This window comes from Poecilia mexicana, unplaced genomic scaffold, assembly GCF_051168715.1.
Source record: "Poecilia mexicana isolate PSO_F unplaced genomic scaffold, ASM5116871v1 scaffold_1, whole genome shotgun sequence".
NCBI classification, from domain to species: Eukaryota; Metazoa; Chordata; class Actinopteri; order Cyprinodontiformes; family Poeciliidae; genus Poecilia; species Poecilia mexicana.
In genome coordinates, this window is record NW_028263370.1 from 21,144,551 (window position 1) to 21,171,793 (window position 27,243).

Genomic DNA, 27,243 nt, shown 5'->3' on the forward strand with positions numbered 1-27,243 from the left:
ATGTTCAGGTATACTGTCTGAAGTGAAATCTGACCAAATTTCGCATCTTAGGTCCTTTTATATTTGCTAAATGCCACACTAAAGAATAAAACAAGCATGTCAAGATTTATTTATGACTATTCTAGTTCCTAACAATCTTAACTTTCAGCGCCTTTCTACTCATACTGACTCATCTGGACACAGAAATATTCACACACTTAGAACAGATGCAGTATTGGTAGCCAAAGTGAGCTCCAACCTTCACACAAACATAATGCTTATTTGTAAGGCAGACACACAAAGCTTTCAACTTCTGAAAGTTTGCCCAGAAAAATGTTGACACATCCAAAGAGGAAACTGGTTTTGTGATTAATGAAACAATTTTATTCAATCTTCCAGTAGAGACTTGATATTCATGGAATAAAACTGCTTTTCTGGGAGTTTTACAGAGCAAAACAGAAAAGAAAACAAAAAACAAAGAAAACAACAATGAGGCAAAAATTTGAAAGTGCAGACAAACCGAAACACGTTCAAAAAATACAAAAAAAAAAAAAGAATGTTATGAGTAAATCAGTTCAGTTGCAAAGAGGATTGCTAAAAGCAAGAAAGAAACAAATAGCAAAATCTGCATTTAATAAAAAACACAATAGAACAGTAACTGGCATATTTTTCTCAGTTACTGGTTAAAATCTGAATGCTCAACATTTTCCCTTAAACATTATTTTAATACACTTTGTTCAGTCACTTTAATAAGAGAATGAGCAGTCACTGAATATTTACACTACCTTTCAAAAGTGTTTGAAAACAAAACAAATATTCCTACAGGTTTTATTGAAGTCAAATGATGCAGAAAACTGATGTGAGTTCATGTTTGAAAACCAGCCTTCAGAACAAAACCACATAAAAAGAAACCGTATGATACTGAAGGAGGAGTAAAGGGTGAGTTAAAAATGAAAACAGACGGACTAGCAATTTAATAAAAATGTGTAAATAATGTAACAGGATGAAACAGGTGGGTGGAAACAAAGAGCGCTTTCAAATATAAATTTCAGCTATTACATACAAATAAATCCAGTAGGTATTTTGGTTAAAATCAAGAATTTGCTGCAGTATGTTTGTGACAATCAGTCCCATGCTGACAGTAGAAGCATAAACCAAGCTCAGAATGGGTAAAAACTGAGGCAACCAGAAAATAAACATTTGAAGCATCTAAGGAAGATTTATGCCACTCTGGAAGTAACTAAAGAAACTAGCAGAGATATTTAACACAACAAAGTTACTTTCTTGCAACTTTTAGGATACTTTCCAGAACCAGCAGGTTGCATTGCTAACACTTAAAAGTGTATTCTTTTCCGTTTTTCTTAACGGGATTTCTAGACTTTCAGGTTACTTTTCAACACGTATCAGAAAGTAACTTATAAATTTCAGGAAATCTTACCTGTATATTTCAGAAATACATTTTCAGCTCAAAAAATGACCTACAAGTTCTTCAAAAGTAACTTTTAAGGGCTAAGGAAGTATCATGTAAGCTCCAGAAAGTTACATGTATGTTCCAGTAACATAACCCTTGAGTTTCAAAAGTACTTTTAAAATTTCAGAAAATAGTAATCTGTAAGTCCTAGGAATGTAACCTGTAAATTCAAGGAAAGAAACCCAGTAAGCACCGAAAAGTTACTTCAAAGTAACCTGTAAATTCAAAGACGGAAACCCTGGAGGTACAGAAGAGTTACTGGAAAGTAACTTATAAATTTCAAAAATACTTTTCTGGTTTAATTTTCAAACCAGAATCTTTGATTCTGAGCAATAAATCTGTAAACTTCATTAAAGTAACCTCCAGGTTGCAGGGAGAGTTTAAAAAACATTTGATGAAAAACGAAACATCATTAGTCCTCATCAACAGTGTTTATGTAATTACTCTCAGTACCAGGAGGGTAAAATGCTGCAGGATGGAACTTTATATTTAACAGATAAAATGGATCATGAAGTGTTTCCAAAACCTTTGAATGACGGCGTGAATCCCCAGTGCTCCCACATCAGACACCATTCTGCTGTAGGCTAAAACCGCAAAAGAAAAACTAAACTTCCTCTTGTGTTTTGTCTCAACTTTGTCATGTTCAGCTACCATTCTTATGTAACGCCACACTAACCAAAAGATGCTCTGCAAATCCACATTTTCTAATGGTGAAAACATCTACACAGTAAACAAAAAGTGTAACAAAATGACGATGAAAGTCAGTCTTTATCTTGTGAAATGCTATTTAAGCCCCATGCTCCACCCACAACCAGACACGTTGCACTTTTAAACCCCTCATTTTGTCTTTGTGTGACTAATTATGATTTCTGATGGCATAACATCAATTCATTGACCAAAAATATAAACCACTGTACTCTGCACAGCAAAAACACAGGATTTTGCCAAGTATTTTTGTCTACTTTCTAGAACAAATATCTTAGTACACTTCAAATAGGATAAAACTAACTTATAAGTAACTTTTCAGCAAGATTTAGGGGCTTGGTTTAAGCCAATAGTCCCTTAACATTGGTTAAAAAAATTCCACTGGCAGATTATTTCACTAATAACAAGACATTTATTCCATATTATAAGCTAAATAATCTGCCAGTGGAAATATATTGTTTTAAGGAAATGACAACTTAAAACAAGCTTCTATTTCTTGCTGAAATAGTTTTGCTTCAAGTGTACCAAGATATTTTCACTAGACCAAAACTACTTGATAAGATTCTGTGTTTTTGCAGCGTTGGTACATTTGAGGTCAATTCCACTTATTCATACAGGAAACATCAGAAAACTGCAAATTTGATGACTTGGAATGTCCCACAAACTGTCGCAACACAAATACAGCTGTATTGTTAAGGGAATATTGAAATGCAAACTAGATTTCAGTCAGAATAACAGAACAATGAAGAAAGCATTTGTAGCAGGAAGATACCAGAGGAGTTGTTTGCCTCAATTATTACAGTTGGTCACAAAGATCAAGTATCTTCCAGTTGCGTCACACTCACGTTGCTTCCTCCTCTCCCAACCTGTTCATGTGTTCAACTCAGATGTCCTTCAAGTAGAAGCGCCGTGTAACAATCCACCTAACCTTACTGGTCCCAGACCAGTTTGAGCTCCCATCAGTTACAGACAACTTGACTGGACTACAAACCAGTCTGGGACCAGTTAGCTGCTACTCTCGCTACTTGGACCAAGATGCTGGGGTGCGGACAGCCACGTGGCTGAGGAGCCTGGGGTTACTGGAGCCTATGAGACAGAGGAAATGGGGTTGTGGGGGGAACCCATCTGGGTCAGGACTTTATCCAGCCACTGCAGCGGACCGTGCAGGTGGATCTCAATCCAGCAGGGCGTGCTGGTCACATCTTGACGGTGGTACTCTGCTCCCCAGCCCTGAAATGCAGGATTGTATTAGATCTTCCAAAGTAGAACTGTTCAGACAGCATCAATTAAAAACATTCATCTCCCTTCAACTTTTTCACATTTTGTCACTTTACACCTAGATTCATATTTGCTTATTTTCTCTCCAGAGACAGCTGCAAGTCTTTCGAGGTGCATCTCTAGCAGTTTTGCACGTCTGCTGTGTAAAACATCTCAAGCTCAATCAGTTCATACAGAGGACTTCTATAAACATCAGTGTTTAAGTACTGCCACAAAGGTTTTGACTTTGACTAGGACATTTTAAGAAATGAATATGTCTCATCCACCTTCTTCCAGTGATACTATTATGATCTGTAGAAATGCCGATGATGATTGGTTGTTTTTGTCAAAAACAACCAATCACAGCCAGGAGTAAGTTCTTAGCGATGTCAATCAACCTCATGTATGCAAGTCAAAAAATATCTTAAAGACCTTGTTTTTATTTCAATTATTGCCTCTGTGAGCTGACCTGGATTAAAGGGTAAATAAATGGAAGCTGTGAAACACAGTCAAACAAGATGGCTGCTGCAGGTGAGCAAACCTCAGTTTGAAAAATGGAAACTCAAGAAGTGCACTGGTGAAAAAAAATATCCAGATTTTCTGAAAATTAAATCTTCAAAACAGAAAATTTGATTAATCAGTAAAATCAATGTATTTCTTAGTCCCATATAAAAGATTAGGAAAGTGACTCATTCAAATTTAATACAAGCTTTAGTGATCAACTTGTTTTTTTTCAGAGGGACTTCTAAAGCAGATTACCTTAACGAAGCTCATCCGGATGGTACACATCTTGGTGAGCTCATAGACGGCCTCGAAACCGTGGTTGACGGACTGGGCCAACAGCTCGGCAAACTCCTGGTTGTTGAAGATCTTCAGGCTACATCTGCTGGGAATCTTGCACACAGTTGTGGGGTGGAAGTTATGGTGGTAGTTACAGTTACGACTCTGGACGAAGATACTGCTGTCGCTCAGGCACTCTGCGTACACCTCCCCTCCAACGTAATACAGGTGGACGCCTGACAGAAACGTGATAACAGGCTTTTTAATTCCAAAAGGCACCAGCACTGTGGTACAGCTGAATGATGAACTGATTGTTCAGACGCTTCACCTCTGCCGATGTGCCGCCGGGTGTTCTCGATGGTGGAGTTGCGGTTGACGTTGGAGAGCAGGCCGAGGCAGAAGCGGTTGCGGTTGTTGGAGGGATCTGTGAAGCCGTCGACAAGAACGCTGGTGGAGGAAGCCTGAAAGGCCTCGCCAACGCGATTGTTCAGCTCATAGTAAACAATGGAGCACCAGTGCTTTGGTTCCTCGTAGGCCACTGGCTGCACATCTGCACAGGAAACACAAGGAGAGGGTCAGAGGAGGGAGCCAAGGTCAGAGAACAGCCAGACACAGAGGCAGAAAGACTTCTCTGAGCTGGAAAGATTGTTTTTAATTCCAGCTCATCCACGTAATTATTCCAAACTTTCTCAGGAATGTTTCAGAAGTTGTTTCCACTGACTTTAGAAAGATACTACGAGCGGAAAAGATGAGGAGGACGACAGGAAGTGGGTCGTTTCTTATTTAATGGAAATGCCGCAATTGTGAAATTTAGTGTTTTTAACACAAGTTCTGCTCTGAATTTGTTGTTCTTTCACCAAATGGCATTTTTTAGAGCCTGTACTCTCCAGTTAGTAGTTAAGTGTATTACTAGACTACTTTAAAATTATTTGAATAATCAGTTTATCACAATGAATCTGATTAAAGTTTCAAAAGTTGATGAGTAGCTTTGTCATTCTTGTTGCGCTCTAAAAGGTGCAGCCTGTGTTTTGTGGTGTGATCCTGTAGCGTTCTGGGCCATTCCAGGATGACCTCCCCCATATGGAAAGAAGAATAAATCATGTTTATCTAGGTGCAACCCCCCCTCCCAAACTTCCTCTGCAGTGTGGCACTGGCTGGCAGGTGTGTTTTGTCTTTCTCCTTCCCAGAGCTGATCTACAACAGAAACCTGCTCCCCTGTACAGGATGCAGCTTGTGGAAAAGGAAAAAATGAAAAACATCAACACACCTCCGACCTCCCGTTACCAGCTAACAAAACTTTCAGCGCCTCTTCCTGCTACTGCTGCAACCGGATGAGGACAAATCTGTGAGCTTAAAGTGAATGATGATACAGAAGTGCAAATAATGTACTTTATGGGCCATAAAGAGGAGATAAAAGTTCAGACAAAGGTTTTAATACACTCCCTGCCCAGTCTGTGGTGAGTCAGATTTAATTCAAAACAAACTCCTAAATGTTTTCTAATTTTGTGTGCTAAAACATTAAGACCATGAAGCGTTTGTTAACAAGCTGCATAATGAAAAGCGGTGATTATTTTCATAATCAGTGGCAACTCAGGTGTAAACTAAAACAGTAAAACATGAATCGGGTAAAGACTTATTTTCCACTGGCTTTAAACAATAAAGCTACTTTAGGTGGGAGATATCAAGTTTAGTTTACTTAAGATATTTTGTGGTATTTGTTATGATGATGATAAAAGTGATGATAAAAAAATTGTTGCAGTCTCCTTTGGCAAGTCTGTATGGCTTTATCTGCATATCAATAAGCAATGAATCAATTGATTGCATGATAAATTAAAATGAGCTCAATAATGTCCATTTTGATGATCAATATTTTTTAAAGGAAGTTTCGTTTAGACCTTATTAATCTATTAATATTAATATTATGCAATTATTTATATTATATTAATTGAAAATAGTCTCAAAACAACAATATTACTATAAATCATAATTTCTGTGAAAATTTCCAGGTCATGATGGGCCTGCATAGAAAAACACTTTATTTATTCATCATTTAAAGACATTGATATTTATTAATGCTCTAATGGAGAGGTGTAAGAAATGCTTACAGTAATGAAAATTCATATTTTTAATTTAACCTACGCAAAGTGTAGTTTCATTGCTGATACACATAAATATCTAAAACTCAAACAGTATATGCGGAAAATTAAAACCCCTAAGCTAAGATAAATGATTATTGCACCAAGCTATTAAAGTAGAGGTAATAAGTAAATATTTTCATTAACGATGTACGAGCCCTGCACATCATAAGGATGTGTGAGCACATCATTACCTGCCCGGTTGTTTGTCTCTGTAGGCAAAGGTGGAGCCATGAGGTTGATGTCCATTGGCTGAGGACAGTCCTGCGTCATCTGCTCCTCTGGGGGCATGTAAGCAGGTGGGGGGGTCTCTACATGAGGCAAAAAAAGACCCAGAATGATGTAAAAAGTGACGAACTGTGGCGCATAGGAAACGGAGACTCATCGCTCCTACCAGGCATCTGGAACGGACTTCCCGGATCGGAGCTGGATGGCGAGTGAGGGAAGGTGGTGCTGCTGCCACTTCCGGGTGAGCTTGGGAAGCCGTTTCCCGGAGAATGAGGGAAAGGAACAGTGTTTGCCTGAGTGAAGGATTCTGGGAAGGTGGCATTCTGGGGCATGTGCGGCTCGTTCTGCTGAAGCGGGTTGCGGAAGCGAGGCAGCATTGTGTGCTTGGCGTTGAACTCGCTGTTCCTCGGCACCAAAACAGGAGGCAACACTGAAAGAAGAAAAATAATACTTCAGTTTGTACACCGTTGGTGACATAATGTTGGCCAACGATCTGTCTACAAGTAAAAAGCTCCATAAAACTCCAATTGTTTTGAAAAGATCTACAATAACAAGGCATAACATTTTCCTCTTCAGTGTATCGTTTAATTTTTTTCATAAATGAACAATGATGCCACCATTCTAACATTGGTCAGCACTAACACTGACCAGTGTGTTACTGCTTACCAGATCAGATCAGATAAGCTGGGGGTTCAGTAACCTAGTAATTGAAAAGACTCCACAAATACAAGAAAACACGCATGTTGTCACAATCAGACACAGAATAGCTCAACAGTCTCACAAAAGTATTCATAACGCTTTAATTCTCCCTTACTTTGTCGTGTTGTACCACAAACTTAGCATCAGCGTTGGTGTTTTCACACCGTGAAGTGTGGCAGACTCGGATTTTAGTGGCTGTAGGATTTTACATTTTTCACTGGCAGAAGGCCAAGAGTTGCCTCTCCCGCTAGCGCTAGACACAAAACATTTGTTTTGGCTACTTTTACCCAGAATGCCCTGCGTTGTAGTCCACTTCCTGCTTTTGGATCAATCTCCAATCTGCTTAGCATTCAGATATGCATCAGAACTGCACCGATCCTTAAAAAACCTGACCTGCCAATTTTGATTTTGGCTGATATGAATTTTTTTTGTCTGAAATGTTGCTAAATATAGCAAGAAAATTACTGAGTTGGAAACAGTGGGGTGAATATTGTTAACTGTAAATGTGCAGACCTGACCTGGTGGGCCGGTCTGTCAGTCACACCTCTCACTGTAGCGCAAAAGAGGACAGTGTTGGAAATATTAGTTTAATTATGCTAGTTTTAATGCTAGCTTTAACTTTAGCACATGGTGAAATATTAGACTGATCCTGATTGTTTTGAGTAGGCCTCAATTTTGGTTAGGTTTAGACTCACAGTTTAATCAATATATAGCTTAATCAGTATATAAAAAAACTACTGATTAGACTAATTTTAATCAAATTGTGATCACTATATCTAAGAAAATTGTATGATTTTATGCATTTGATTGTTTGAATAAATTCTGGATGATTGTGAAGTTAAACAGTGACTGTTGTCTTTGTGGTTTCACTTTTACACAGGACGTTAACGGACCTGGGGAGACGAGATAACAAAGAGCAACAGGTAGTAAATATCTTGTTTTTCAACAACAGAGACTGTTTAAACCTTTGCTGAGGAATAGAAGATTAGGGGATGGGCTTTTCGTGTAAGTATCGCCCAATCATGATCCCACAAAATTAAGGAAATCGGCGCCCAGAAATCAACTGGTCAATAAATCAGATGGCCAATAAATGTATCCTATTTTAAACATTTATATTATGTAAACAGCACTGCCAGAGATGCATTCAGTTTATAGCAAGTGTGTGAATGATCTAATGATCGGGCTGCTGATTGCAACCAGTCCACATTGTTAGTAGAACTAGAGGGCCCCAAAACCAAATTTTGCTTAGGGCCCCATGGAGGCTTGGGCCGGTCCTGATCAGTTCACAACAGACATGACTTACAATCACATGCATGCGAGCTCAGATTAAACCCCGATGTCTTTCTGCTGCTCTCCATGATCCAACATTCTGAGCGCAGATGTCGCTGCATTTTTCAAATGTCAGCTTGCAGGCAGTTGGTCTGAGCCAGCAGAATTTGGCTCCGACTCTCAGGTTTCTGCCCTGAAAGTTTGTGCGAGATGAGGCATTCTTGTGGAATTCATCACTTGGGGTAAATATCCCGGCTGATGGCTATTCAGGTACAGCGGAAACCACAGTGATACGCTCCGCTTGCGTCTATAAATACCTGAGTAGATACAGAAAGCTGGAGCTGACATTTTAGATGAGGCTGATACATCAGAGAAGTTATTTTAAAGGTTAAAAATTGATGTTCAAGCAGCAAGAGGAGGGTGACGGGGTGTGTGTTTGCTAGAGTGTGTGTGTGTGTGTGAGATGGGGGACGTGAACAGACAGGTAGTCTGGAGTTGAATCCCCTGATCTACCCGCCGTTAAAACTAAACGTGTGCAAGGCAGGCAGCGAGTCTTTCCTCCCTTTGTGTGTGAGCGACTGTCTTCCTGTTCCCTCATGCAATCAAGAATCAAGTGTGTGTGTGTATGCGTGTATGTGTGAGCGCAAGAGAGATTTGGTGAGTCTTTCTAGACTGTGCGTAAGTGAATGAGCACGTGTGCCTTTGTGTCAATGTGTGCAGAAGAAGGGGTCTACAATTCGAAGCATGCGTATAACAAAGCCCCGTTCTCCCTGACATGGAATTTCCTGCTCCAAAAACACATCAAAGAACACACACACGCACGCACACACATTTTTACCCATATTACAACCTCACATTGACTTCGATTCATTCTAGTAGCTGCATCAACTGCCTAATCCTAACAATTACAACTCAATTCAAAACTACATTATTAATCCCAAAGAGAAATGAAATGTTGCTAAAACTCATGTAATTTTCTTTAAAAAGTTGCTATAGGTGCTGGTGGCTACAGGCAGGGAGGATTTCCTGCAGCAGCTTATATTACAGTGGCTCTGAAGAAGCCCCTGACTGAAGACACTGCTGTTGTATAAAAGTCTGATGATGAAGTAGCTGAGGGTTTTCTGTAGAGATGCAAATCTTTCAGCCAATTTGATTTTGATTTTTAGGCTCACAATTCAATTCAGTAAACAAGTTTTCTATTAAACGATGGCTGAGAAGAGGAAAGGACTGAAAACAAAGCATTTATTTAAAACAACTCTACAAGGTTGCATACTGTGTCAAATTCCATCAGGTTACATTTAAACAAAAATAGGTTTGTACATAAAACACTAACATAAATTACCAGTATTAGGTTAGCTTACCTGTCGGATTTTTTCTTAAATAAAAATTGTATATCAAAGAATTACTCAAAATACATTCGGTGGCTGAGCAGACACGTGATGCAATATAGGAGCGGCAAAGATGCAACACCTACACATTTTAAAATCGATTTTTAAGAATAATTCTCTATAGAATACATTTTTTCTGCATTTCTAATTGTCTGTTATTTTCTTGATTTTTATGAAGAGTCTTTCTTTGCACTCTTCAGAACAGAACCAGCATTCTTCACTTAGAGTGATACTTGACCTTCTGAAGTATCACACTACACTAACGATTATCAATTCATTCCTATTCCAACCTTAATCAAAACCTAATTCACACCACACCTGTAAACCAAACTTACAAAATAACTACAACAGCCCATGTTTATCAAGAATCTAACATAGACTCGAACCATTCTATACCATTGTCCTCAGGTATGTAAAGCAGAAGTAGCCTATGTTTTACCTGATGGGGTATAAAGTTGCTGTTGCTGCTCCTGCTGCTGATAGTGCTGGAGGGCATGGCTGTATTGATCTGAGACTGTAGACATTAAAAAGACCATAGGAGAGATGGTCACTGATTCAAGAAGTGTTATGAAGTACATTATGAAATAATTTCTATTCATCTGTGTCTCACTAAATAAACCCTAATATCTGACTGGTTAAACTGTACAGCAACTTTAAAGTAGACTGCTTTAAAGATCAAAATATCTCAGAGGGGTGAACTCTACTTTTCTAGGACCTCTGGGAAAATTAGTCATAAGTTGGAGAGATAAAATAAATTCACAAGATCTTGTACTTCTCAACATGATCTTGAGAAAACTCATCCATGCGTTTATCTTTAGTCGAATTGAAACGTTGAGAAGCAGCATTCAATTTTTATGCTCCTCTGATCTGGAAGAAACTTCCAGAGAACTACAAAACTGCTGAAACACAGTTCCTTTAAATCAATGCTAAGAACCCATTTGCTTAGAGATGCCTTCAGTTAATAACTGTAACATCATAAACTGTAGTCGATCTTTCAACCTGTCATCATTTCTTTTACTTTGATACTGCAACGTCATGTTTTTTTCTTGTTTGTTGTTTTATTTTTCCTAATCATGAAAAGCTCCTTGAATTGCCTAGTTGCTGAAAATATGCTGTACAAATACACTGCCTTTCCTTCAGCACACAGCCATTAAGTAAAAATATGAATAAAATTTCAAATATAAATAAAAACACACTTTAAGTCATATCTTTATTATCATAATTAAGGTATATTACTTTAATGAACAAATCAGACTTAAGTTTTATTCAGATTTCCACATGTATAAATATCAGTTTTGGGATATTTTGACTTACTGAATTGTGGCATGTTTGGCTCTCCATATCTGCTGCGGTTAAATGTTATTACAGTTAGACATTTTTAGATCAGAGCGCCAAAAGTTTTGGGCTGAACCTTCCTTTAGCAGCTGAGGGTCTACAGGAACATCTTCTTTCTGTTGACGGCTGCTCACCTCCAGCCCAGATCCTGTTACTACACACCTGGTAGTAACACTGGCTAAAACGGTGAGAACGTAGAGCAAAGCGCACACCAGAGGAGGGCACTTTGAGGCGATTTGGTGTGATTTGTAGTTAATTGTACTCAACTTATTGGAGATATCAAAGAAAACTGTCTGCTAGGAGATGTTATGTTCTCATCATACTTCAATGCCTTTGGGGCGCTTCTTACCAACGCCAACGCCTTCTTTCAACACCAGAGACTTGATGTCATTTAACATAAGTGACTCATACAATAACAATATTCTGTCCTCCATTTAGAGTCATTTTTATTTTTAGGCAGTACAATATGCTGTACTGGACTGAAGATAAGGGATAAAAGAGTCAATGTCCTGAGAAAAGGAACTGAAAAGGAACATCATTTTAAAAGCTGACAAATCTGACTCACTCATTTGAAGTATGAAGAAAGTTGTTGGTCTATAATTTTTGTCCTTACATTTCTTAACAAAAATAGTTCAAAACATAAAGGAAAACAGTTAACCATCAAGTGCACCGACTAAAGTAATCTAAATGGAAATTAAAGGAAAAGTTACATTAAAATCACATTAGTAAATTTTTGTTGGTCTTATTTTCCACTAGACTGTAGTAGGAATATGAATTCCAATCTATAGTGCTTCTAAAAACATCTAGTACTTTATAATGAATAATAGGGGTGGGCCGATTTATCAGGGCCAATTTCCTTCATTTTGGGGGATCGGTGATCGGCCGATCTAATCCCCAGATCTTATCTACCTCAGCTAAGGTCTAAAAATCAACAACTGTCCTCTTCTGCTCTGCTCTGAGAAAGTTTGACTGACAGACCGGCGCACCAGGTCGTGTCTGCACCTTTTCAGTTAACAGTTTCCCCACTGTTGCCAACTCAGCAACTTTCTTTCTATATTTAGAAACATTTCAGGCAAAAATATTTGGTATCAGCCAAAATAGGAAGCAGCAGGTTCAGGCTAATAACCGGTAATCTGTGATCGACCAGGAAACTGCAATTGGTTCTCCCCTATTGAATAAAAAAAAAACAAAACAAAAAAACTATCTGTACATTTTTTTTGCTTCTGTGTTGGAACTTGTTGGGGAGTAAAAAGTGACAAACCCAAAATACTGTAATTTAACTGCTCCCTTGAGACTGATATCTGATATTTCTCACCTGGACTGTCCACTCTCTTATAGTGGTAGGGGTTGATGCACACATCCTTCTGTTTGGAGCCGAAGGGATACTCGCAGCATTCCAGCGCCTTCAGCTCATGGTGGGACTGCAGGTCAGGCCAGCGCCACACCCGGCAGTAAATGACATGTGGCAGACCCTTTCTGTGGGACACCTGCAGCCGTCCGTCCAGCGAGCGAGGGATGGTCACACAGTTACTGGGCTGACCCGGGCAGCTGAGCGCCCGCTCCAGCTCCTCCATGGCTCCCTTCTTCTTTTTCAGTTTCTTAACCAGAGCATCCACAGCTTTTTCCGCCCACTTCTCCTCTTCATCGCCCTGCTTCCAGCCCAGCAGCCGTTTGACGGCCGGGCTGGTGAAGGAGAAGAGCGAAGTAACATTCATGGTGACTAATTTTCCCTCCTGAAGTCGCCAAAAGAAGCAGCAGAATCAGCTAGAAAAGAGGGACAGATTGTCTGATTCTTGGATTTCTTTTTTTTTTCCAAGTACTTCCCAAGTTTCCAAGGTCCTGCAAGAAAGAAAAAAAGGTTTTACAATGAAGCTATAATCTGAAAGATAAATAAATAAATTCTGTATTTTCTTTTCTATAGCAGAAAGGTAAAGTTAAAAGTGACTCCTGCAGCCACAGCTGTCAGTCATGAGTTCTGGGAAAGTGGCACCGCTCTGTGAACATCAGCCTGACATTCTTCAGATAGCTTCCTGTCCGTATGACTTGTCACATTACCACCAATTACTAATGTCACTTACAGGAAGAAGTCTGCATACTGCAACCTCCACAACCTGCAGAATGAGGGTGCTGAGGTATTTCATGCTCAGCACCTGTTGATGTTCCACTACACAGTTATATCCACTGTAGGGATGCAACTAACAATGTCTCTAGCTATTGATTAATCTATTGATTATTCTTCTGATGATTAATTGGATAAAAACATTGGCACATTCTGCTGATTTTTCATTTGAATTTGTCTGCTGCCAAAATAAAATACTTCTAATGTCAACATGTGAAAAGATCAGACAGCTCTGCTGGATTTAACATCAATACAGTCTAGGACTGATCTGTTAGTTACTGTTTTCTGATTCATAAATGAATAGCAAAAGGTGATTAACAGGAGATTTTTTAATAGGATCAGATGAAGCAAAAACTGTGACACATGAGGTGTTCTGGGTAGAACACGTTCAGTTTTAACTGTTTTAATTTAAATGCAAAATCTATATTTTGAGATTATAATTTTGTAACTGTTGTCATTACATATTAGAGTTTAGGCTTAATTACTGCTCTAAATATGTCGTTCTAACTTACCTTTTTTGAGTCTGTTTTTCAGTCAACGATTAATCAATTACTAAATTAGATGACAATTATTTCAATAACTGATCCATTGTGATTAATGCGATTAATAATTTCAGCCTTAATCTGTTGTGACTTTAATATTTTGCAGGCTTGTAAACCACCAAGCATTTGACAAGTAATTGTAAGTAATTTCTCGATTCATTTTTTTATTTAGCAAACAGATTTGTTTTAATTTAGTAAATTACACAACCTGTGAACACCAACCATGTGTTTGTGTAGGACAATACAAGGGAAGTGACATGTGGACCCCTGAATAAAAGTGCCCATTCACTGGGTCCCAACGGGGCAATTACATACCCAGAAGGTCCACACCTTCCAGTTTTTAAAAGGAAAAACTAAATGGCATTGAAAACTTTCTGCTCTATTCAACTTCTCTTCTTTTTAATTGTCAGAATAAAATTAGACAGAAAAATTCAGTCATACTTGAGGTTTGGCTCTGGATAAATGTCCTGAATCCAATGAACAGTTGACCAGAAATTTGGCACTAAGTGAGAATGCATCAGCATCTGACAGTAAGTCAACAGCCCATACAGAACAGATACATCATTAAGACCACTCTGAGTGTTTTCTATCTTTGTCATCAGTGTGTGTAAGACTCAAATGCAGTCTGATGTAAACAAATGCTGAATAACCTGCAAGTTGAAATAGAAACATGCTTTGCAAAAGTATAAGTAATATTCACAGAATTCAATATAAAAAGTGCAGGATTGAAAAATGAAATTGCTTTTTATTTTTGACAAATAAAAATCTGATTCTATTCAGAGTCAATACTTTGTAGAACCAACTTTCCCTGGAAAGTTTCAAGTCTTTTAAAGTTTTCTCTCCTAGCTTTGCACACGTCGACACATTTTCTGCTCATTCCTCCCTGTATTTAGCTTCACAAAACTTCCTATTAACTTTGACCAGCCTTCCTTATCCCTGCTAATGAAACTCATCCCCTCAGCATGATGCTGGCACCACTATATTGTGTTTTCAGGGGGATGTGCAACATTTTTTTTCTTCCACACAGTGTTTTGCATGACACGGTTTGTTACTAAAGCTCTCTAACAAACCGCTGAGGCCTTCACAGAACAGCTGTATTTATTCTACAGCTGCACAAAAGATTAAATTCCAACCATTACTTTATCCATATGTGCAATATTTACATTCCAGCAGTTTCTACTTTACTTCTCAAAATAATAAGTTGCACTGGATTTTATTTAAGGCCATCAGTGGGATGGATACAAACAACAATAAATAAAAACAATAAATCTTGAACTTCACAATTATGCATTACTTTGTGTTGTTCTAGCACATAAAATCCCAGGAAAATATATTAAAGTTTGTGGCTTTAGCAAGAAAAATAATGTGGAAATAATGTTGAATATATTTGCAAATTATAAAGTCCCCAAAATAAAACCAACATTTTCAAAACAATTCACTAAAACCATTTTTTGTCATAGAACTACAACATGTGGAATCTGGTTCTAAACCAATAAAATGATTGCATAATTTATCCATTTTTGGTATTTCGCAGTCAAGCATCCTTGAATCTATGACACATTTTTCTGCCTGAAAAAAATAACATGTACCTTTTACCCCAACCGACTGTGAGGTTTGCTTCAATAAACTTCTGACTGAGTCATTTCACTTAAATATTACAAAATCTGACACCATCTCTCCTTCGTCAGACCTCAGTTTCAAATGAAAAAGCAGATTGTGACGTTATCACAGGAAAAACAGACACATCTGGAAGCAGCTAAACATGAAGTGTAAAAGTTTAAGTTTTAAAACGATGTCACAGGTATATTGTATCATAAGAAGACATTTTAAGAAGCATCCAGCTATTGCACATGTTTTGAAGGCTTCTCAGTAACAGCCAACGCTCTCAGAGGAATTCAAGACTAGCCGCATGAAAACAATTCCCCGTCTCATATGGAAGTTTGGACTGTAACATCTGGAAGAGAACTAACACAATCTTTTGCTATGATTCAGCTGCAGCTGGAGGCCATGTTTCCTGGATGTTTCCATTGCTGACAGTCTATCATATCTGACTGCTTGTCTCACCACAAGCGTATTCAGAGAGCCTGATGTGGCACTGTGTTGCACATTAGGACAATGCTCTTCTACTGCTTCATTAGGGATAGTCAAAGTACAACAGTGCCAATGTAGAGTCCTCTACATTTGGTTCATTTAATATTTTTTTTCTTATTTCAGAATTATTGGTTGATAAATTCCAATATAATTTGTGTTGTCTGAAAAGTAATGCCAGATCTCTGATGTAACATTCTTGTGTCTATTTTACAGGAAGCTGCTGGGTTTGTTTGGCTGTGAGCAGAAATCCAATTTGTGATGACACATCGAGGTTTTACCAACTATTAAAGCTGACTGGACCATCTGGTCTGAAAAATGTTACATTTTTAAATAATCTCACTACATCCCAGCACACAGGAATGCACAATATATTGTGAATATATTGCGATATCAGTAAGTATGCACAATATACATGGCACAAAGGATTGTCGGAGTGCAATAACTGTTGGTTAATATATTTTAAAATTTCTGATTAATATTTTAATAAGTGATCAATATGTTCATATGCTATATTTAGTTTTCAGTCAAACAAAATAGTAAATATCATAGTTAAGCCTTTAAATCAACTGCTTATATTGAAGTGATTCTTATGTTGCCATGGAGCTTTAAACTTCCTCCTAGTCAACGAAGAACCAACAGATGCCAGCAGTGACTTTGGAGCTGCTCTCTTCCCTATAAAACCTGAAACACTCACAATCATTTACACAACAGACCCATAAAAAAAACCCTCCTGACATTCCCTACAGTCGAGCCCGAGCGCAGTGCTTCCCTATTAGTTTAGCGGTAGCATGTTATGGTCATCAGTTAGCCCACTGGACAGAGACTGGAGATAATGGGAGCACAGAGTGGGATCATGCGACACAGGCAGGCGAGGGGTTTGACCCACCTGGTGCACGTTGCTAGCCACTACACTAGCCACATGGATCACTTTGCACCGCTCCAATATCTGTTAATCAATTTAAGCCTGTGCTGTGTAGGATGAGGAGGCAGTAATGATGCTCTCTGGACCCTCCCCAGGGACGGGGCATTAAGAAGAAGCTACATTATTTATCAGCAGGGTCCTAGATGGGGCGTCCATTAACCCTCGCACAATGGAGTCAGCGGCTATAAACAGAGAAAAGCAGGAAGCGAGAGAGGGTGATAGATAAAGAGAAAGAGTGAGGAAGAATGGGGGGAAAGATGAAGAGACAGAAAAAGAGTGAGAAAGTACGAGTGGTGCAGCCAAAGATGTGTGACAGACGATCTGCAATCAGGGCTCATTACTGACGAACCAGACACTGTGTTTTATAAAATGGTAACAATTCAGTTAAAAAAAATAGCAGAGAAGGAGATCAAGGCATCACACTGGGGAAACCCATGCATGAGTTTTATTCTTACAAAAAAAAACAGCTTTTAATTTTAGTGTCATGATTTTACCCACTAAAAATCATGTCAGCCGATGAGATTTAATCTCATCGGCTGACATTTACCAGCTTTATGGCATAACTAAGGTTTGACATCATTTTTACACCTTAAACTATTTTTCACAAAATTACAGAGGCTGAGGTGATGTGAGTTTGTCCGGCTGTGTGGAGGAGAGTAGCACCACTTGTTGCTGCGTACTGCTGATCAGCTGCTTCAATGAAAGCTGCTCTGCTTTTCCTTCTCTTACAAGATGTACAAATTCTAGTCTGGAAGAACATACAGAACTGACAAACATGCGAGTGCAGCACAACTAGGAGAAATGGCTTGTGGTCTTTTCCCATTAACTACAGAGTAATCCTATAACTGCTAAATTCTGACACCACTCAGAATTAGTGGTGTAATTTTTTTTTTTACAAAAAAAAACCAAACATTTTTTTTTGTAAAAAATGTAATTTTTACAAAAATTACTTTTGTTTACATTTCGTGAAGAAGGAAATGCCGCTCAGTGTCTTCTTCAGAGGTTTTCATGTCATTTCCTTCAATGGTTTTTGGTGCAGCGCCACCCCAAGGGGGAAAACAAGTTTTTCAAAGGGTTTGGTTCATTTGTCACAATGCAATGTGTGAAAGCAAACTGCACCAACTGAAAATGTAACAAATGTTGCAACTTTGGTCAACAACTGAAGGAGTCTACCAGACTATCAGGTGTACCCTAAAAGAGTTTAAAATGAAGATGTTTGATTGTTTAAAAGAAAAAAAACAACCATCCTAGGTGACGGACTCAACAGTAAATACCTCATTTGGTCTATGGAAGCCATCCCTTGTAGACAAGCAGTCATGCAGTAGCAGATGCAGATTCTTGCCATAGCCACTCATGTCAATACGGCAGTCTAAGAGCAGGACTTAGAAATAACCACAGACAGGCAGGAGGTGTTGCCCTCCCTGACTAGACATGGCATTGACCCAGGAGGCTCATTTTAGCCGCTGGGGTCACTCTTCCTGACAGACATGAACACAAACACAGATCCAGGGTCGGTAAAGATGAAATAAAGCCATCATGTCTCTCAAACAAAGAACAATAGCAAAACCACTATGTTTTTCTGTGTTGTTTGGAGGTAAATCATATTTTGCCTTACTGGAATCAGATTTTTTCATCCCAGACACAGCTGTCCACACATGACCATGGCAGACATAACTCGCAAACACATGGGTTTTCAAGCTGCCATGTCAAACATGCTTGGCACTCAGTGTTATGTTAGAGAGGACACCTCACCCTGTCACATCCAGTCTACCATATCAAACACCATGCAGACATACAAGAAGCGCTGCAACTTGGTATTGGTTTAGCGTTGTTCTCTGCAGATTTTTTTGGTGGATGTTACCATGCACAGATATAAACTGAAAAGATTACAGCAATCACGTCTAATTTGTCAAAGAAACAAGTCTCAAAAAGCACTAAAAATGCTCCCATGATGGAAAAAGCAGAGCAATGATCCAACTGGAACCGTAGCATGAACAAGGACAAATTCCTGTCCTTTGGGTAATCTGATATGTCATCCTCAATAATGTCAGCAGATCTAGGCTTAGCTGCTGTTGGTCCCTCACTTTGTTTTCCTCCATTCTCTTGCAGACATATGAATTCACGGATACAGCAACACAACAAAACATATCCTATGATGTAAAGTTCCTGAAAAGGTCTTAGGAGAGCTGAGTGTACAAGAATACTAATGATAACAGTGCAAAAATTATGAAGAGATGCATAAGAGGAGGAATATTTCTGAAAGATTCATGAATGACAAGACTGACAGAAAAAATATATAATAATTACCCATAATTAACCTTAAATCTGTTGGCAGTGGAAAAATGCTAATTCTGAGAGTTTTGGGTTTTCTTTGTTAAATTTTTAATGAAATGTGTCAGCGTTTCTAAGCTATTATGCCTTGACTGTTATTTTTTCATTTTGTGTAAAATGCACCCTATTTGTTTTGTTTACAAAGAATTACAGGAAATATTAAGTTTGACTCGTGTTTACCTATTTCTTTTCTTGGTGTTAAACACAAATAAATTGTTATTCAGGCCCAACATGAAAATCTAGGGAAAACCATCAACTTTATTAGGTGTTTGAAACTAATGCTGCTAAACAACCAACTGCAGGCTCTACTCATGGTAATTTACCTGCTTAAATTAGATCGTTATACTTGATTGTTACTCCATATGGAGCAGAAACAAAAAAGGTGTAATATTCTGCACACAAAACACTTAACGGGTGAGCATTTTGTATGTTGATACCCACAATTTTGTGTCAAAATGTAATCAATTAATCAATACATGGCATTATTATAACTGTAGTAATCAATATATTTCATTACGTTTGCAGAAGTGGTATTAATTGTTGCTTTTATGTTTTAAAACAAAGCAATTGGACTATATTATGCACTTCTGTTTTAATCTGTGTAAATATGATGATGCCCTAAAATTGGGATATTTTTATTCAAGGTTTGCATAATATCAGAACCTCAGGATTAATCAGTGAGCTTACATTTGTCACAGACATGGCTTAGTTCAGTCATTCATCCCCAGTGTTCATACTATTTAAATAATCATAAATGAAACATTACCACCTCAGTTTGAAGACACATTCTTTATTTTTTAGGGCCTTTTTAGCACATATTTATAAGTTACTCAGACAAATTGTCATTTTGGATGTGAAGAAAATAGATGTGTGACACAGTAACACCACCAGTTTCTTTACATCCTGTAACTCAACATGCATTGATTCCCAATTGTTCTTTTTAAAGCTTCACATTTAGTTTGTACTTGGAAAAGTTCCTTATAAACATTGCTAAAGATAAACTTAAATCAAGTAGCAGTGGAATCAGAACTGAATCGATATATATTTTACTGAAAGACCTCAAAATTCAAGTTTTAGAAGGCAACAGTTGTAGTAAAAACATAGCTAAATATGGCTCTAGTGTGACGATGTGAGCCAAAAAGGAAGTAGAAAAGTTTTAAGCTTTCCAACTGACACACAGCTGAGAGCTGCTGACCGTTGGGATCTACTTTCTCAGAAACGAAGCCGCGCAGAGTTTACGAAGAAGAAAACCTAGATGAAGAAACGTTCCGTTTGTGTTTAAATATAAATGAATAAAAGTTTTACACTACCTTTCCTGTCCCTGCCGCCCCGGCACTGGGTCTGTATGCGAGCCCCTCCTCAGCGCTCCCACCGCCTCAGTTGAGTCTGCAGCTCGACCTGGCGTCAGAGAGTCGGCAGGCCGCCTCACTCTCCGCTGAGCGCCAGTATCACGCCGCGGGATGCAGCATCACCCCAGACAACAAGAGGACCTACATTTTTTTTTCTACATTAACATCTTCATTCACAGCAGGGCAATCATGGATTATGTAACTGTGAAACAATGCAGATTTCTCGCTAATTTACTCGAGGTTCTCATGAAGGAGGAGACTTTTTTCCCTCAGGTAAAGTTGATGCAGTCATAAACAAAAGTTTGACAACTTTTGTTGTCAAACTTTGCAATTTTGTTTGTCATTTTATGGATGTGCTGCTTTCTCCCTCTCCCAATCAAATGAAACACATTCTATAATTTGTATTATAACAGTTTCAAATGGGACAAAACTCTTACTTTAAACTCTCCTGGCTTGGTAATAAATTTATTCTTAAAACTTAAAAATGTCTGCACTTGATAAAGTCAGTTCTGTTTTCTGTAATTTTAGATTCAGCTTATGTGGTTTCTGTTAACTCTTGCACTTAGTCTTCCTCTCATTCACTTTGATTGCAATGTGATAAAAAGTGGTCATATTTAAGAAATATTGTGTCCAAGAACATAGCCACGTCTTACACATGTTACCATCAAAGTTCATGCATGATTATTCCTCTACATGAAACATTTACTTATTTATTTTGGTGCCTATTTTTCATATTGTCCAAATTTTAAAGTTTATGATTCTGCAGAAGTATTTGATTACATCATTTTTAACACGGAATATCTTGAATACTTACATCAGTTTAAGAAATTTGGTTACCAGAGCTATTCATAGACACATTAAAGTGAAGCAAAAGTCACATTTAGAGTGTATAAAACAAAACAGGTGCAATGAAGAAAATGACCTATCAGGAAGAAGATATTTTTATGAAGAAAAAGAAGTTAGAATATATTATATAACTTATTTTCTAATCAAATAACATAAGTTTTTTTTTTTGGACCAATCTCTCAAATTCGCGCCTGCCACAACGAAAGGGACTAGTTTGTCTTGAGGACTCGCGGAGGGTTACGCTCCAAACGGTGGCGACTGCTATCGAACGTGACGTCACAGAGCTGGCGGCAGCATGTCTGAGTGAGGCGGGCGCGAGCTGCACGTGAATAAATCTGGGAAAACAGCGCGTGAAGGTAGAGAGGGTGAAAGACGGAGCGGGTGGGGGTAATCTCACGTTGATGATGATGATGGTGTGATGATGATGATGAGAGGAGACAGTAGAAAGATTCCTAAACTTTTAACTAGAGGATTCCCTCTTACACACACACACACACACACACACACCAACACAAACACACGCGCGCGCCCGCGGCAGCTGTGCATTCATTGGACCGCAGATTTACAGTCCCATTACAGAGAGGAACCCACTGAGTTTATACAGACACTATCAGACATTGTGGCATTTTATCTCACAATAACTTTGCAATAAACCTGTAGCACTCTAATTAGGTTAATTTGACCTTTATGGCGTGCAAACGTCTCGGTTTGAGCTTTATACAAAAGCGAACCCAGTTGAATCAACTGTTTTGAGCCTAAACTGGATCTATGCAGAAGAACCTGTCACAGCCCGTTCTGACACCTGCAGAGGCAACCACTGAAAACCGTGTTAATCTCACGAGACTGACAAAGTTAACCACTCACAAGGAAGTTTGACGTGCTATTCCAACATTTTATAGGTAGCATATGGTAGTTGTAGGGACTATTTTAAGGCTCCATTTTGATGATAATGCCAGGACAATAATATGGAGATGTTTTGCTGCGTTTTGGTATCTCGTTTACACGGTAATAGCATTTGACAACAGGCTCCATAGTGGAAGTTTTGCAAAACGTGACGGTAATCATGTCTGTGTAAAAGAAAACATTTGGAAATGATGACGTCAGTCAAGTCAACCTACCCAGTTACCTCGGAGAAGTTGGAATTTCAATATGGCGACGCCCAAGTAGTCATTATTTGCATTACCTCTTAAGAACATCGTTATAAGCTGTACTTTCCACATGCAAACTCCAATTTTATTTAATTTGTTCAGTTAAGAGTTGCTACATGTAACACTGATTTTAGACGGCTCTTACATGTGTGTCTTGTAAAATAAACACGTTTTCGCCACACTATTGCTGATGCGAGTAGCGGCCATATTGAAACTCACCAGAGTTGCAGTTGATTTGTCAAACTGAAAAGTTGGAATTATGACTTCAAATAATTCTTTAACATTGATGAGAAAATACTATTTCCATAGGCAGATTATTTGACTCATAACATGGGAAAAATGTCTTGTTATAAGTGAAGTAGTCTGCAAATATAACTAATACTTTTTCATCAATATTAAGGAATTATTGACTTATAACAAGCTTCTATTTCTTGCTGAAAAGTTACTTGTAAGTTAGTTTTATCTTATTTGAAGTGTTTTAAGATATTTGCACAAGAAACTTAACGAAAATTATTTGGTAAGATTTTGTGTTTTTGTAGTGTACATGAGCCAAGGGTTACGCTTGTAGAGCGTTCTACATTGTTTCCAATGCTATTTGTTTTCATCTGCTCACGGAGTGTTTTCTCTCCTATATAAACCCATTTTTTTCAGATATACAACAGAACTAATTTTTGGAACCACATGTAGACAGGACATAAAGTCCAAGAATATTTTACACATCTGCTACTTTGGGGAATTTATCCAGCAGTAAAAACAGTCAACATGCTATAAAATATCCTCCAATAGTTTTGTGCAGATGTTGAAATTCAGGGAGACATTGTGCTTTGCTACAATAAAACAATCAAGTTTAATAAAAATAGCATTACGTTCTACTACTACTGCTTTATCTAAATTTTCTTTATGATATCTCACTGACTATGATATATCATAGCCTTTTTTTGTGATATACCAAAAAATCCTCAATAAAGCATCAAGGACAATCCTTGTAAATATTTCTGCCATTCAGTCAGCTGTAGATCATCTGATAATATAGTTTTATCAATGCTTGCTAGTATCAACAATAAAAACAATACAAATTGCAATATCAGCCATTGCCTGCAAAGTTCATATGATAGATGTTGGGCCTTTTGGAGCTTCTAATAATCAGGTTGACTGGTATTTAGAAGACGATCCAGTTCTCATAGCACAGGAAAACAATGCCAGACAAACTGGAATGCTTTTACAAAAACACAGAAAATGTTAATAAATGATATTTACTTATTAGAAAAGCTGTTACTTCCAGTGCTCAATCAGTCATTCTGCAGTGTTTTATCATGGAAAACTGGCAGAAAGAGAATGCTGCTGCTGCTTAAAAGATTTGCTGACAAATTAGATTTTGTGGCAGAAGAGTGTCAGACATCCGTTTTTTCATTGAGCATAATGCTGGCACAAGGCAAACATTTGCATCTTTAAAGCATCTAACATGACATAAATTACATTTCAGGTAATATATGCTGTGCATGAATTGAGATTATGGAAAATGTATTACATTTCATGGTTTACTATGCTGCTCTACTTAGAATATCAGAGGGAAAAAAATCCAAAATGTTCATCCCTTAAACGAGTTGTTCAGGTTTGTTGTTCACATAAATATTTATAAATATTCTGATAGATTTTGCTCAGACAGCAGTCTACTGTCGACTAACAGTCGATCCTTATTGTTGAGCCATCACACAGCAGGACACCAAACGCTGACAGAGGCTGAAAAGGACAGACAAAGGGGCTGGCTTCTTGCTGTCGTTATGCTCTAGATTTTAGTTTTATGAGCTAACCACAGTGACTTGAAACTGCAGATATTAGTACTTTATGAAGCTAAGCTAGACTGGGACAGATAGGGTCTTTTTATTAGTGTAAATATTTTCACATTAAGTTAAAATATTAAAACACACATGCATACTGCATTTTTTTGTCTTCACAAGGACTTTGCATTGATAATAAGACATTTTCCCCATGTTATAGGTGAAATAAGCTGCCAGTGGAATAAGTACATTTTCATTGATATTAAGGAATTATTGACTTAAAACAAACTGCTACATTTTGCTGAAAAGGTACTTAACATTTGTTTTAACTTGATCCAGAATTATACCAGAAGCTTATTCATATATATACATTTTCACCTATAAATATCACTTTAACCCTGCATAGATGAAAAAATAAATAAATAAAAAATGATTGCATGGAGTTCAATCATTCCAGGCTCAAAAACAATGCCTCATGGAAATCTTTAAAATAGAGGTGTGCCGATCGATCGGCCACCGATCATAATCGGTCGATTTCCGTGGAAAAAGTGTATGATCAGTGATCGCCGATCACGGTCTCTTGTTGCCGATCACACAAACCGATCATCACCTGCATCTCATTTCGCAGCTGGCCTCCTCTTTCCTTCTCACTGCGCAAACGCGCAGCAACAAATCCTAAGCGATGTGGAGCTATAACGCACTGAGTGAATGGGGACGTTCTCGTGTTGCGGTGGAAAATTGAAGCAAGTCAAAATGCATCAACACAACGAATCTAATATGGCATAAAAACAATGCCATACTTGACGGAGTTTGGGTACATCGAGGCTCACTGCAGTAAAAAAGACATACGGAGGATCAGATAGCAGGTAAAGCAGCGCACAGCTACAAACACTCACCCGGATTAGCATGACGGTCAGAAAGCTAAACAAATAACCTGGAAAAGTATTTAAATCATCGAGCTGCGATGTAAGACGCTGGTTCTGCTCCCGCTGTTGAACCGCTGCTACGCTACAGGTAGTAATATTTCACAGACGGAGCTTCGCTTCTGCTCCACCTGGTAGTGACTCTCACACCGAACCTCTGCTTAAAGCTGCAGCATCTAACTTAAAAAATACATTTTACATACCTATTAAAACTTTAGTTGTCCTAACAAGAGACAGATAATCTCTGAAAAAATAATCGATCTCCCTGATCTGCATAGTTACTCCGCTCAGTCAGAAACAGCCAATCAGAGCTGGCAGTAATCAGCTAGCCGCCATGCTATCAAGAAGTTTTCATTCAGTAACTCTGGATTGTTTATTGTAATGGATCCTGTTTTTGCCTTTGAATGTTAAGTTTTATACTTGAATTTTTTGGCAATGTTGAGAGGTTTTATTTTGGCTCTTTGCATTATTTAGCCTCTTCATATTTTATATTTTTAATGCCAAAATTATATTTCTTTAAGACTGATGCTACTGGGCTGTGGAAGACAGAAATCATAACGAAACATTTGATTCCAACAGGCAGATTTCCTCATGTAAACACAAACTTGTTGCTTTTAAAACAGCCATCTACTTCTCTGCTTTGACCCAAAACAGGCCAAACTCCACAACCCCATAATGCTAACTATGAAGTGTGCAGATGGGATATCAGCATTATGGTAGTAAGCTCTGTTAGGTCAGGGTTCACACAGAGATGGAGCCATTTAGAAACCTTGGAGAGCTGCCTGTCTCTGACCAGCCGGAGGAAGAGTGGACCGATTACAACATTGGACTTCCATAAACTGGCTCTAGAGCCAAACGCTTTATGATGACTGACACACAAGCGGAGCCACCACTCCTTCGGGCATGCTACTCATTTTGTCATACTAGGGCTGTTGGCAGTGACGCTACATTTTTTTGCAGCATTGCAAAACATGACAGTAGTGCATCAAGCCAGCTCTCATTTCAAACGGGTTGCTCATTTGGCTCCCGCTTTGCGAGTCCTTCTAGAAATATTGAGGGTGGTAATATTTGAATGCTGTCTCCAGGGGATCTTGGTGTACCTCTTCCACCGTTTGCTGCACAGAGACAGTGAATGCACCAATCAGAGGGTGTTATCAGTTATTCAGGCTAAACGAATTAACAGTAAGCTGAGATCTGGAAGGTGTGCAATAACATTGTGTTATAATGTTTTTTAAATTGCTGTGTGTGTCATCTTTGTTTTTGCTCTTTATATGTGTTTTAGGTGTATTTATTGCTTGTTTAAGCATTTGTTAATATGCATAAAATACCCTTAGTCCATGACAAATTTACCCTAGGGACCAATACATTTGATTTTATTCTATTCTAACACTTTCTTTCATTTTATGGTCAAAGTATTGAGAAATGAGGTACTCATGCACAATAAAGTATTCATACCATAAAGGCATTCCATCTTTTGTCATGTTACAAGAAAAAAATATGCATTTCATTGGGATTCCATGCAGTGGAATAACAGAACATTCAGCCCCTGTTACTCTGATGGAAGAACTCACACTAAGGGTACATTCACACCAGCCCTGTTTAGTCAGCTTTAATCAGACTCTGGTTTGATTGAAGTTCAGTTCGTTTGGGGAGGTGTGTACACAGAATTGAACTCTGATACAGACCAAAAAAGCAAACTCTGGTCTGCCAACAAACCTCGGTCTCAGTTCGATTTGAATGAATTCTGGTGCAGTTTGAATGCAGATGCAGAGTCAAGGGGGCTAAGTACAAAGGTGTGCCACAATTTTCCTCTTTAAAAAAAACAAAAAAACATTGAAACCGTGTATCCTATCATCCTGCTTCACAATTATGAAGCATTTTATATTGGTCTATCACAAAAAATTCCCAAATTTATATATATTATCATCTGTTTGTAACATAAAAAAGT

At 38.2% G+C, this 27,243-nt stretch overlaps 1 protein-coding gene across 2 annotated transcripts; it reads right to left on the bottom strand.

Annotated features, from left to right (window-relative positions):
- Positions 1–340: 340 nt before the first annotated feature.
- On the bottom strand, positions 341–20,689 carry smad1 (SMAD family member 1). Of its 2 annotated transcripts, XM_088006305.1 has the most exons (8): positions 20,562–20,689; positions 12,562–13,085; positions 10,351–10,425; positions 6,722–6,985; positions 6,522–6,638; positions 4,521–4,742; positions 4,172–4,428; positions 341–3,385 (listed from the first exon to the last, which is right to left on the bottom strand). In XM_088006305.1, exons 2-8 carry the CDS (start codon positions 12,959–12,961, stop codon positions 3,242–3,244), a joined length of 1,479 nt encoding a protein of 492 aa, XP_087862431.1. In that variant the 5' UTR covers positions 12,962–13,085; positions 20,562–20,689; the 3' UTR covers positions 341–3,241. The 2 variants fall into 2 exon arrangements, with proteins under 2 accessions (XP_087862431.1, XP_087862432.1); XM_088006306.1 differs by lacking the exon at positions 10,351–10,425.
- Positions 20,690–27,243: the final 6,554 nt, after the last annotated feature.